This window comes from Felis catus, chromosome A3, assembly GCF_018350175.1.
Source record: "Felis catus isolate Fca126 chromosome A3, F.catus_Fca126_mat1.0, whole genome shotgun sequence".
Classification (NCBI taxonomy): domain Eukaryota; kingdom Metazoa; phylum Chordata; class Mammalia; order Carnivora; family Felidae; genus Felis; species Felis catus.
The window spans coordinates 58,329,974-58,343,272 of NC_058370.1; the positions used below are offsets into that span (position 1 = coordinate 58,329,974).

Consider the following 13,299-nt stretch of genomic DNA (forward strand, 5'->3'; position numbering starts at 1 on the left):
GGGTAACAGACTGAGCTTTTCGCTAAATGCCAGTGAGGTAGAGAGTGTCGCTGGTCTGCACCAGGGGCCAAGTATTAGATCATGTGGCACATGCATCACATACCAAGTTTCACCTCTGCATTCTCAGTCAACAATACATTCTGGCCCTTGATGTCCCGGTGAATCACGTGATGGATATGAAGATGTGCCAGTCCCTGAAGAAGACAGACAGATTTGAATTTTAGTTCTTTGTTGCTGCAAATAGCCAGGAACACACTTTTTATAACAAAATGCACATGCACGCCAATAGCTTTATGAACCACATTCGGAACGTACTATAATTCAACCTTAGTGCCTTCCCATGAAGACATCACCAGTAGTACCACACAAACAGAAAGAAGTACCCATTCCCCAATTCCAGTGGGTTAGGTCCCTTGTGTGAGCAACATTACCCGTTTCTAGCTGTTCCTTGAAGATACGCTCTAGATTACCATCTGTAGTTTCTCTGCTGTAATTTGTGCTATTTGTGTACAGGGTGGTTCCTTTCCCACGCTACATGTCCATCTTTCAGTGGGTGACCCCGTGGGTATATCTGAACTAGACCCATCCCAGGGGAAAAGCAAAGAGCCAGAGAGGATTTTAAGTCTGGCTGTTGAACACTGCCTAGTTTTCCCACCACATAGTGACAAACTGCTAACTGCTGATCAATCCCACTTCCACCCCAGCATAAAACAATTCTGCCACTGAATCAGCTTTATGTTCAAATAAAATATCCTTCCTTCCCAAGGATATAAACCCTACTGGGCATATAGCACTTTCTGATGACCTTGTATCTGGAGCAAAGCCCAAGAGCATGTCTCTTAAGAGAGGTGGCAGAAGAACAAAAACACATTCTGCATCCAACAGATGCCCGACAGACGACAAAAAGGTGTCATTCTCACAACTCCTGTACTTTTTCTATCTTTAGCTAGAGAAGCCAAATCTATAGGCTGCCTCCTTAAGATACAAGCAACCTATTTATTCTGAAATGTCTCAATTCAAAAAGGCCAGATCAGAAGAAAGGTTTATTTCATTTTCCAGTTTGATTTTTTTGTGTGAGGTTTTATTATCATTACTGTGTAGGGTATGTGTTAAATATAACAGCCGCTCTAGAATACTAATTTTTCTAGCACAGAGGGTTTCTAAACAACAATTTACTAGTTTGCTTATAAAGCAGAATTGAGCTTACTTGATGGCCCTGTTTATTTCCCCCCCACACAGGATGTGCAGTGTTACACCGCAAAGCACTGACTAGGGGAAAAAGGCACTAAAAATATATGGTATGTTAGTGCTATAGTTAGGAAGAAAGTCTCTCCTTTCAGCATGGCATAACTTTGAACAGCAAAGAAGAAACAAACAAAAAAAGTAGCTTCCCTAATTCCTTCATAATTCCTACTTCTATTATTTCAGTTCATTTTATATTCTCTTTCACAACCCCCATCTTATACTTTTACAGGATTATCTTAGCAACAACAAACATAAGTATTCACATCTTCTCAAAGAAATGTGGCCTGCATGCACTCTTGTTTCTTACAAGCAATAAACTTAAGAAGTATCTACTTCCTGTCCCTACTGCTAAGGGATTGATGTGTCTCCAGGTGAAACCACTCAAGGTGTGTCTAATAGCTCGTAGACAGTGTGAACTTGAGTTATGATTATTCCAAATGAGTATATCTTTGCCTATATGAAGAGAGAGAATGCATGTTCAACTACTGCCATGCCAAAAGTTAAGCCACAATTATTCCTCCATAGCAAAGATAGTCCAAATACACAGTAAATACCACCCTAGAGCAAATGCATCAAAGTTCAAAACCAGAAAACATTCTTCCTGTAACTCTCATTCATGGACATAGAGCAAAGGAACATCAAAGGTTGTCCTTCAGTGTTGGTTATGAAAGGCTTACAATGAATATCAGCTTCTACTAAAATGCATCAATAGCTGTGCGGACTATAAACGTAGAAGTGGGCTGGAATGAACATGGCTGGCTTTGTTGGTAAACCTTTGGTCAAGAGTCTCAGTGGGCCAGCCCAAGAGAGCTTTCCTACTGATGTCTGAGGCCCTATATGCTCATGACTGTCAACCTTCTGAGGATCTTAACATAATAACAGCATGTGAATCTAACATCTACTAAAGAAGGTAGACAAGTTTCGCTGCTGCAGAAATTAGCTAACCCAGCAGTGTCTTTGAGAACCCAGGTTATCCACTTGGGCTGGCTGGGTGCCTTCCTTTTCCAGGACAGCTCACCTCCTTCTTACCATATTGCTTTCTCTTTACCAAAGTGGACTCTCAGTGGTCCCTGTGAAAAAACACACACTAGCTTGTGACACACTGACTCTTCCAGAGACTTGTTTTTAGTTCATTTAGACTTTGGTTATAGAAAAAATTGCCATCCTAAATGAAATGTAAATGAAGGGAACTCTTTGTTTCAGGTACCCACTGAGGTGGAAAACATTTGGTGTATCTCAGAAGGATGTCCATTAAGCTATTATGATCATTCCAGGGCCTCAAACAACCTGGGCATCTTTGAAATAATGTCTGAGATCAATGGAAGTAAAATAGCTAAATATACTTATTACATGATCAGTAGAAAAATGCTTGCCTGCGTACATAAAAACATGTTAGTTGTCTCTGATAGGCGAAATACATTTGACATCTAGGGCATTCATACTAAAACCTACATCTCTGCTTGAGAAATCCTACACTGGAATTATATACACAAAAGGTGTCAGTAAGTGTAATATTTACTGACAATTCGTTATATACACACATTACATTAAATAATTTCATATATACCAACTCATTTAATTCTCATAACAATGACACTTGCTTCATAAGGTTGGTATCTAAAATTTACAGATGAAGAAAGTCCTTAAAGGGGAGTAACTTTGCCAGGGGTGTGTATCAGGTAAGTAGCAAAGGCAGGACTCAAACCCACATCTGCCTCACTCTAACCACTGTTTTCTCCTGCAGACCACGCCAAGAGTTTTAGTTGTTAATATAATGAATGCATTTGCCCACTTGGTGAACTCTTTCACGGTAGTACAGGATGGGATACTTAGTTTTCCACTTTTAGACTCTGCTTCTTACAATAACCATAAAAGATAGGACTCTCATGTTTTCATAATGAAATCTGAGTGTGATTATAAAGAGAAGGTAAGGTTCTTCCACCTCAGCCCCTATGACTAGTTTTCTTAAGGGAATTGCTTAATTTCAAGGGCTTCATAAAATATCTAAATAAAAAGGAATTAAAATTCATCTCTGTAAATTCTAGGTGGTGTTTTTTAAACCTGAAATCCTCTAAGAAACTTAAATATAAAAGTAGGGTAAATTTACCTATAAATAAAAAATACAGCAACAGTTTTTTTTATTAGTGAGAGAAGCATAAGAATTAGATTCTAGTTTAACTCCACAGTCTTTATTTTTTAAATGTGGTGGGTAAATGAAATCCAACAAAATCATCTAAATGTGTAATTAAGGGGTAGTGACACTGGGACAGCTGGCCAAAGGGAAGAGGCCCACTGCTAACCCACACGCACTTTCCAAATGCAATCTACACAGGCCCTCTGCCCGTGGCATAAGTGCAGCACCACTACTGAACGCGATCATTTAGAATCTGCTAAAACAGTAGTTCAGAAACGTTAACATAATAAACTGGCTTTCAATCAGCTGTAAAAAACATTAAACATTAGAACTTCCCCTCATAAATATTGCAACAAATTCTCAGAGTTAATGTCAAAGTCCACAAGATGATTCTAAAAGCCAGCGATTGGCATCATTGATATTGATTCATAAGCGTAGACACAGGATTCCTATAAAAACAATAGTTAGAGACGATTCCTCTTCACTTGGATTTTCTTTTTAACACCTGGAGGGTGAATTCAGGGAAATACAGAAAACTATTTTTGTGTAAGTCTACTTTCCTTAGATACTTGTCATAATCAAAACCATGATGTAGCTTAAACAATCAAAGCCAGCCAGTTACACAGAGCCCTTGGCTGTCGTGAAAAGAACAATCTGTACAGTTACAGTTAATGCAAAGTAATACTCAGGGCTAGGAAAATGAAAATGGAAACACAAGACCATGTACCGGGCATCACAGACTCGCCCTTCTCCTTACCCTCAGGATTTCTCTGGAGATGTAAGCTATCCAGTCTTCCTTGAGTGTGTTCCCTTTGGTGTTCTTCACAAGGTCTGTAATGGACCCAGCCCCGCAGAACTCCATAACAAGCTACGGGACAAGACACACTGTGACTAGCACATCCTAGCAGTCAGTGAGAGCATCACAGCTATTAGTACACACCGGAGGGAAGTCAGGAAAGCAGTCTAACCCCCCTCTGCCTTCCCTAAAGATCTAGGTACGTGATCATCTTGGAAGCATCCAAATTACTGAGAGCTCATTTCGCCATTTAATTTATTCACTGTGTATGTTTGATCCAGGAGATTTAAGAGTTTCTGATATTTAACAGCACATCCCCCAGTGCAGAGATTCTAAAGTGTTCTTCCTCTCTCATATGGGCATGGGAAGACCATTTTGTCCTTAATCAGTGACTAATTATCAGAAATCTGATGGAAATACTCTAACATCTTCTCTCATTTGCCAGAGTCAAAGATATTCTATCTTCCATACATTATGATTCTCAACCTTTTATATTAAGAGAAATGCTATTTTAAAGCAGTACATAATTTTAAAAATACATTTTTTACAACACCTAAATGTTTATACAATATGAACACAAGTATATTTTTTAAATACCTAGAAAATGAATCGAGCGATTCTAAAATTTTAACTTTGATTGGACTTGGGCAATGAAAACAAAGATTAATTGTTTCTCTTTTGCCTTAATTTTGCAAATTTTCTATGATGAGTTTTAAAAAATTAGAAAAAGTATTTATTTTCCTGCTTTTTAAGTCCAGTGCCTTTGGCATAACATGATAACCACAGATCTGACAGCATGTCAGTGTCACTATCTTCAAGACAGACGTGGCTCAGTAAGAGATAAGGCTGAATGTTTATCAATTCTAGGAATATCCCTGGAATTTAATACTTTCAATTAATTGTCATCATTAATATTATTAATAAATACTGTCATACTGTTTTCTTGTGACTTGTCCCCTTCCAGATGGCAAAGAAGATGCATTTAGTTGAGCTTCCGTATTAATTTCCATAAATAAAGTTTTTATTGTTGGTTTAATTTCCGAGCTCCTAATTTCCTTGCGTTTTGGTTACATTACTTTTAAAAAGTGCCATTTTATTCCTGAAACATGAAGTTAACTTTTTTCCACGCAAAGTGAAGCCAACATAAAAATAAACATTCAGCCAAGACTGTTTAACCTTTAACCAAGAAAGCCAAGGAAGATACCAGGCACTACCCCCTTTGTCTTTGCTTTTCTCTCCCCTCCCTCTGGAAGGTCCTTACTGTCCTTTTTAGTACAACTAAAGAGGAAACCTCACAAAACCCTCGGGAAACATTTGCCTACCCAGAGCTGGTCATCATGTCCTGGAGGACTCTTCTTAATGAAAGCACCGTAATATGTTGCAATATTTCTATGATGAGAATATTTCTTCAGCATATTTATCTCCAGTTTGATTTCTTCCTCTTCATCCTTAAGAAAAAAATAAAAATAAAATGTGTGGCTTTTGAATGATGTGCATTTTACCTTCCCCACCCACAGGCAATAACACAAGTTCCCAGCCCCTCCCACAAGGGAGAGACATACATTCACTTTATCCTAGTGACAAGAATTGGGGACTTCAACAAGACTCACCCTTTGAAATGTGATTACAAGCTATGCAAGAAATAAGTAAGTATAAAAGTTACAGATATATATAAGATGTAGCATGGAGCAGCTATTCCATTAACTATGACCTTTGAACCTCAATTTGCTCATTTGTAAAAATGCGAGGAAAAAAGAGAACTGACTGGTACTATTTCAACTAATTACAACGAAAAATTGTTTCTTTTCTAGAAAAGATTTGTGCATGTAAATCATCTGGCACACCAAAGGCAGAGAAGCTTCACCTGTAACAACCTTGCAGAAAGCATTACCTTCTGGTGTGGCCACAGGCAGATTACCGAATATAGAGCAGCACTGCAGGCCCTGGACGGATGGCATGCTTAATGAGATCCACTACCCCGAAAAGAGATCCAGGTGAGTCCGGCGAGCCACAGTAATAAAACATCATTCAGCGACAGCAGGTTGTTTTAGACTTGGCTCACCCCCCAGACTCTTGCTTTATTAAAATGAGATGAACAGAGGAAGAAATGTAGAGTTTGTGTGAGAAGATCAGAAGGAGAATGAAAGAAACAGATGGTGACACAGGTCTGGAAAATAAAAATAAGTTGTCCTTGTGAATGGTGAGGGCTGCCAGTCTCCACCTTTCTCTCTCATACACCCCTGGGGCAGTACCTGCAACAGCATGGGCATTCTGTCCCTTGGTGCATACACATGACACAGAGAGAGTCTGCCAAACTACCTGCTGAGTTATGTTAAGTAAGATTTATGGACAGCAGGAGAATGAGAGGAAAGCAGAATTAAAGTGATGAAGAGGAGAGAAGGTGGGGGAAAAGAGAAAAACCACACTGGCTAGAAAAACAGCATCTGGGGGAGGATAATGATCTTAGAGAAACACTGGATAATCAGATCTCTAGAATTCCCTTTATTACATATATTTACTGACATGCTCAATCCACTTACAACTGATGTTCTTCCTTCTCCAGGGAAGACTCAGCGTTTCTAAGTAGTCAAGGTGTGTAAGAGAAAGATAGTGCATGTGAAAGAACATGCATGCACACAGGCTGAAGAAACCTACTGTGACAGCCTCGCATCTCCAAAACCCATTTATAAGGCCTCACGGATCTAAAGTTTGGTTTGAAAATACTGTTAAGATAAAAACTACAACATTATTAATTAGATATTAGTGATGACACCAAATGAAAAACCAAAATTTCTTAAAATACAACTTGCAACTGTACACTACTGCTTTAGAAACCCAACATGTAACAAAACAAACTCAGTACAGTGATTCTTTTTTTTTTATTTTTTAAAAAAATTTTTCTTAATGTTTATTTATTATTGAGAGACAGAGAGACACAGAGTGTGAGCAGGGGAGAGGTAGAGAGGGGGGAGACACAGAATCTGAAATAGGTTCCAGGCTCTGAGCTGTCAGCACAGAGCCCGACGTGGGGCTCGAACTCATGAACTGGGAGATCATGACCTGAGCCGAAGTCAGTCGCTCAACCTACTGAGTCAAATCAGGTGTCCCTCAGTACAGTGATTTTTCAGATGGTGGCCTCCAGCTTGGTCCCCAGACATAAGTACATTAGAATATTACAGTATATTAATAGGCATAATTGTCATGTGATTTTAGCAGATGGTGACTGCAAACACGGAGCAGAGTCACATGGCCAAGTACAGTCCATACAATAATCTGTGTACTAATTCTCATTCAAACCCTGTATATATGAAAACACACCAAATATATCACTTCAATCTGTGATTTAAACATGGCCATGTTGAGAGTAGCAATGAAAACTGAGATACTGAATAACCAGGATAACTATCTTAATCCTAAACAAAAGCAGTGTTAAGCCTGGCTAGTATACACAAGAACACACTCCTACTTGGGACTTTTCTTAAAATAAACTTTATACTAAAACATAAAAGGGTGACAATTTTTATTAATGTAAGGAAGGAAGCATGTCCAAAACACAGCTAGAAGGCCCAATTCATTAAAAGCTTTATCTTCTTGCTCTTTCCACATGCTCACATACACACACAGAGTGTGTAATGACCACAACTTGCTGGCACACAACACATGAAGCCTCTCTCTCCAGCGTCACCACAACTTACAGCTCACTCCCAACAGTATCCAGGAGCAGCCCAGGACAACCCTAATTGGACCTGTCAAGACCAATAGGTTCCTAACAAAAAGTGGCACATGACCCTATGGCCAATAATGTGCTCCTGATTGGAAAGGCATGCAGTGACTGTCACTCCTAGAACAAGGCCTATGGTTAAACATGTTGTGCCCTGAAAAGCTAAATATCCCACTTTCCGTACACTGGACCACAATTAGATGATTAGAAAGTCAGCTAAAGGTTTGATTTTTTTTTCCTTTTATCCAAAATCATCAATGTACAAAGATCTGGGATATAAAGACTACACAAAAACAAAAAGAACAATGGTGAACTAAAATAGGAGAAAATCAAAATATTGATTTTAATTTTGTATTTGTAGCCAATCATAACATGCAGTGTGTGCATCTTGTTGGGTTGCACAGACTTTGCTTTTATTGATTCATCCCTACCTACCTCCCTTCCACTCCCCATATTGGCTAAATTATTCCAAGAGTCATTATTCTGTGTGATACTCTGCCAGTAAGTTTCACTTCTTGACAGAAAGCAAATGTTACCTACAATTCTCCCATGAGAAGCTTCCTGTGTAATAATTAAGGATCACAACATATTTTGATTAGTTTCAATATATTTTTTCTTTAGCAACATAAACCAGTGTCTTCTAGGATCTGACTTGTTCACCACTTTTTTTTTTTTAAGGTTAATTTATTTATTTTGAGAGAGACAGAGACAGAAAGACCGGGGGGGGGGGGGGGGGGGGGAATCCCAGACTCCACCCTCAGTACGAAGACCAAAGCAGGCTCAATTTCACAACATTTGAGATCACTCACTACCTGAGCTGAAATCAAGAGCTGGATGCTTAACCGAATGAGCCACCCAGGTGCCCCTTTTCACCATTCTTTATAAGAAGAATTAAGAGCTTCCAGAAGCACTTGATGTTTTCAGAGCTCATGGAATTGAAATTCTTATGCATTCTATATATTTAAAAATTCTCATAGGCTTAAATTCAGTGCTGTCCACTGATGTGAAAGACACTTAATATGCATAATGGTAAATACTGTTGGCAGACTGTCACAGCACAATATATTTACTTAAATCCAAGATGCCACTAGATAGAGACACTGAAGTACTTCATGTAATGAAAGTATGATTCACCATCAGCCATAAGACATACATTTTTGAAATTGGGCCACATATTAGAAACAATGAAATATGATATAAGAACTTAAATACAATCAAGTTTAGCAACAGCCTTTCTGATATAACTGAAACATCCAAGTATTATCCATAAATACAGTAATCAGATCAATGCCACTTGCCAGAGTATTTCCAAGGTTTAAGTAGTCAAATCCTGGAAGCATATGAAACTGAACTACCAAAAATTTTGAGAGGAAACCATACTGGCCTCTCAAACTAGTATTTTAGGAAATCGTTTATATATACTTTGGACCTTCCTTCTCTTGCTTCTATGATTTCAAAATAGATGACCATCATACATCTTATAAAATAAAAAGGGCATTTTACCACCAGTAACTGTCATATACTAATTAAGAATGCCCACCTTGGAGAAAAAGCATCAGAAATGTAGAATCTGCCAATGGCTTTGAGCCAACTACAACTGGAATCCTAAATATGACTAATGTGTATAATAATACATGTTGTCTTTGGAGTAATAATGAACCAACTTTTGAATTCAAATTTCCCTTTGGTCATTAGTTAAATACAATTTGGTGGTCTCATTCCAACATTTAAATATGTACACACTCCCACCACCACACGCCCCATTTAGCCTGAGAAAAATACAGTAGAAAACAGTCGGGGCAGGCTAAAACTGAAAGTTAACAACCACCCTGTATATGAAAGAAAGTGGAATGGACAAAACGACAGGACCTAAGATTATATATCCCATCTGTCTAGACCAAGTCCAAATGACCTTGCCCTTCATTCTCCTCTTTAGGAGCCCACAATCATACACAGATGAAAGAAAAAAAAAAAGGTAACTACAGAGAAGAGAGGGTACGTTTTGGTGAAAAAAGGAAGGCTCCCTCCTGGTTTTCTCCATGATGAGGCAGCTGCTAGGCTCCACTCAGCGATTTAATGCAGCTGATGCCAATTAGCATTTTGGACTCCAACCAGGGGAGCCAACTCTCATAGAAAAGGTCTTTGTCTCTGGCTGGAATAGGACTAGGCAAGGAGTTTTCTGTTGCCTTCCTTGGCTGCTTAGAGGCTGGAGGAGGGGAAAACATCTGAATAGTGGTAATTTTCAAAAGCAGCTATGGGTTCATAAATAAGTCATAGGGCAAGCCCTGCCCACTCCATCATCTGAGCACAGAGGAGTGCATATGATTAGTGAGTTTTTAAAAAATGACTCCTTAAAATATTTTTTAAACTGTTACCCAAATTTTCTTTCCTTCCACTGATGACAGTAACAATGTGAAGAGAGACAGGCAGACTTCAGATAAGCTAACTGGGAGGATCCAAGAGGACTGGGAAATGTTCTGAGTAATCATCTTTCTTCCCAGCATAATTCTGCATAGAATTAGATCTACCCATTAACAGCTGAACAAAAAAGGAAGGGCAATTCATTATTCACTGTATCTTTGCTAGTGGAGAGAGGGCTGATAAAATGAGATATGCAAATATCTGTTAGATTTCACCATCAAAATATATAAATGAATATACACTTAGAATGCAAATATCCATTTTTAAAGACTAGTTTAATCTTTTGTTTTAATTAACTACTACCGAACCTTCCATTATGTGACTGTAAACTGGTACAAAAATGAGAAGATATTACCTTTTTACCTGGCAAATCCCAGTTACACCTGAGAGTATTATCCAGTACCATACCAGTTGAATTAATCAAAATTATTATTATTTTTTTTTACTCAGACACATGAAAAGTTATTTGACTTAAATTCACTGACAATTCAACCAAACAAAAGTAAACAGACCAATGTATGAAAAATGCTGCAACAAGCCGCTCTGGAAAGCAGTGTGGAGGCTCCTCAAAAAATTAAAAATAGACCTACCCTATGACCCAGCAATAGCACTGCTAGGAATTTATCCAAGGGATACAGGAGTACTGATGCATAGGGCCACTTGTACCCCAATGTTCATAGCAGCACTCTCAACAATAGCCAAATTATGGAAAGAGCCTAAATGTCCATCAACTGATGAATGGATAAAGAAATTGTGGTTTATATACACAATGGAATATTACGTGGCAATGAGAAAAAATGAAATATGGCCTTTTGTAGCAACGTGGATGGAACTGGAGAGTGTGATGCTAAGTGAAATAAGCCATACAGAGAAAGACAGATACCATATGGTTTCACTCTTATGTGGACCCTGAGAAACTTAACAGGAACCCATGGGGGAGGGGAAGGAAAAAAAAAAAAAAAAACAGGTTAGAGTGGGAGAGAGCCAAAGCATAAGAGACTCTTAAAAACTGAGAACAAACTGAGGGTTGATGGGGGGTGGGAGGGAGGAGAGGGTGGGTGATGGGTACTGAGGAGGGCACCTTTTGGGATGAGCACTGGGTGTTGTATGGAAACCAATTTGTCAATAAATTTCATATAAAAAAAAAAGAAAAAAAATGCTGCAACAAAATTAGGTTATAAGGTGTGCCTGGGTGGCTCAGTCGGTTAGGCATCCAACTTCGGCTAAGGTCATGATCTTGCGGTTCATGGATTCGAGCCCCTCATCAGGCTCTGTTCGAATTCTGTGTCTCCCTCTTTCTCTGCCCTTTCCCTGCTCGTGCTCCATCTCTCTCTCTCTCTCTCAAAAATAAATTTTAAAAATTATTTAAAAAAAAAAAAAAGGTTATAGGATCTGGCTCTGTAGGACCAGCAAAGGAATGGCATGTTCTTTAAAATTAATCAGTCCACATCTTCCAAGATCAATCAGTCCCAGAATAAAAACCCACAGAAAAATTATAAAATTAACATAACTAAAATGGAAATCAGACACTTGAGACATCTTATTCAAGAAGAAATGCTGTTCTGGACCCATTTCAGACAAAAAGACACACTCTCTAGTTTTATTGCTGAACTTCTTCTGAGACTCCAAAGTCAAAGGGAATGGCCCTGAAGCCCTTAACCTGCTCTGTCTTTTCTGTCTATAGGCACCATACAGAAATTTTACTAGACACAACAAAGTCCTCACAGAGCCCTTTAGCTCCTGTCTTGTACAAAGTCTGCCAGGCCACACTATTTGCTGTATTTCAATGAGATTTTATCACTCAACTGATATCTAGAAAGTACGTGGTAAAGAAGAGAATTAAACAGTAGCACCATTCACCTGGATGGACCTGGTGGGGTGAGTGATGGGGGAAAACTGGAGGCTGTGACGAGATGATGTAGGATGGTGAATAAACTTCACTCCGTTTTCCTCCCCATGAACAACCTTGGGAGACGGATGCTTCCATGATTGATGCCAAGAACCACAAGGAAGCCAAAATACATCTCTGTGATAACCTCCAACCAAAAAGCACAACATGGCAAATGAACAGGATGATCCTTGCTCAAAGAATAAAGTTAAATAAAACAGATCATTATTCCTCTCGGATCTAAATGAAACTATTATAGCTTTCTAACTTTTCCTGTCATCAACAACCAGAAGTCCTAATAGTTGCCTTCAAGCCCCAATCTACAGGACATAACACCATGGGTACAAGTGCCTTAGCACTTGATTTCAGAATCCATCCATTTTCTTCCTTCATAAGGGAGTTATTTACACACACACAGATATACACACAATTGGAATACCTGCTGTTGGGGACCCTAACGTATGTCAACCTTCATAAAGCAGGACCTGAAACCTAGACACTGACTGAAATGGAAAACCAATCTGCTAGGTAAGTGTGTGGCCAAAATAAAATCCCCCAACCACTTGATGTTAATTGAAGGAAACCAGAATATGTCACCCCCAAATATGCTTTTAGACAGAATGGTTATTCTGAGCTAAAGGCACTTAAAAAAAAAAAAAACCCAGCAGGTATAAGAAGGGCATGCTGACCTCCCCCATTTCTTCCTGAAAGCTAGAGATAAAACTCCAATGTGAAAGATGTCCTTCCTATACCAACTGGGAAAAAACAACAACAACAAAAAAAAACATTCTCATCACCAGAGACAGGGAGTTGAGGCCAAGAGAATTCTGTATAAGCAAACCTTGTTAACATATCTCTTATCTTCCTTTAGCCTCCCCATATATTTTATTTACTTTTCCACTACAGTCTCTCTCTGTGTTCAACAAGTATGAAAGTATTTGGATTTTGCCATTTCTCTGAGTCTTCATTTTTCTTGCAAAGGCTCCCACATATATATGAAATACATATTAATAGACTTCTGTTTCTTTCTCGCTAATCTATCTTATGTTACTGGGGCCCTGGTCAAGAACCTAGAAGGGCAGAAAGAAAGATTT

At 38.7% G+C, this 13,299-nt stretch overlaps 1 protein-coding gene across 50 annotated transcripts in view; it reads right to left on the bottom strand.

Moving 5' to 3' along the window:
* The window catches only part of MAP4K4 (mitogen-activated protein kinase kinase kinase kinase 4), a 190,947-nt gene that overhangs the window by 70,590 nt on the left and 107,058 nt on the right, over positions 1-13,299 (bottom strand). For all 50 annotated transcript variants that reach the window (XM_045054041.1, XM_045054047.1, XM_045054046.1 and 47 more), the window contains exons 4-6: positions 5,498-5,623; positions 4,137-4,247; positions 104-194 (exon numbers count right to left, since the gene is read on the bottom strand). In XM_045054041.1, the coding sequence (XP_044909976.1) occupies positions 104-194; positions 4,137-4,247; positions 5,498-5,623 (328 nt within the window). The remainder of the gene's footprint in view (positions 1-103; positions 195-4,136; positions 4,248-5,497; positions 5,624-13,299) is intronic.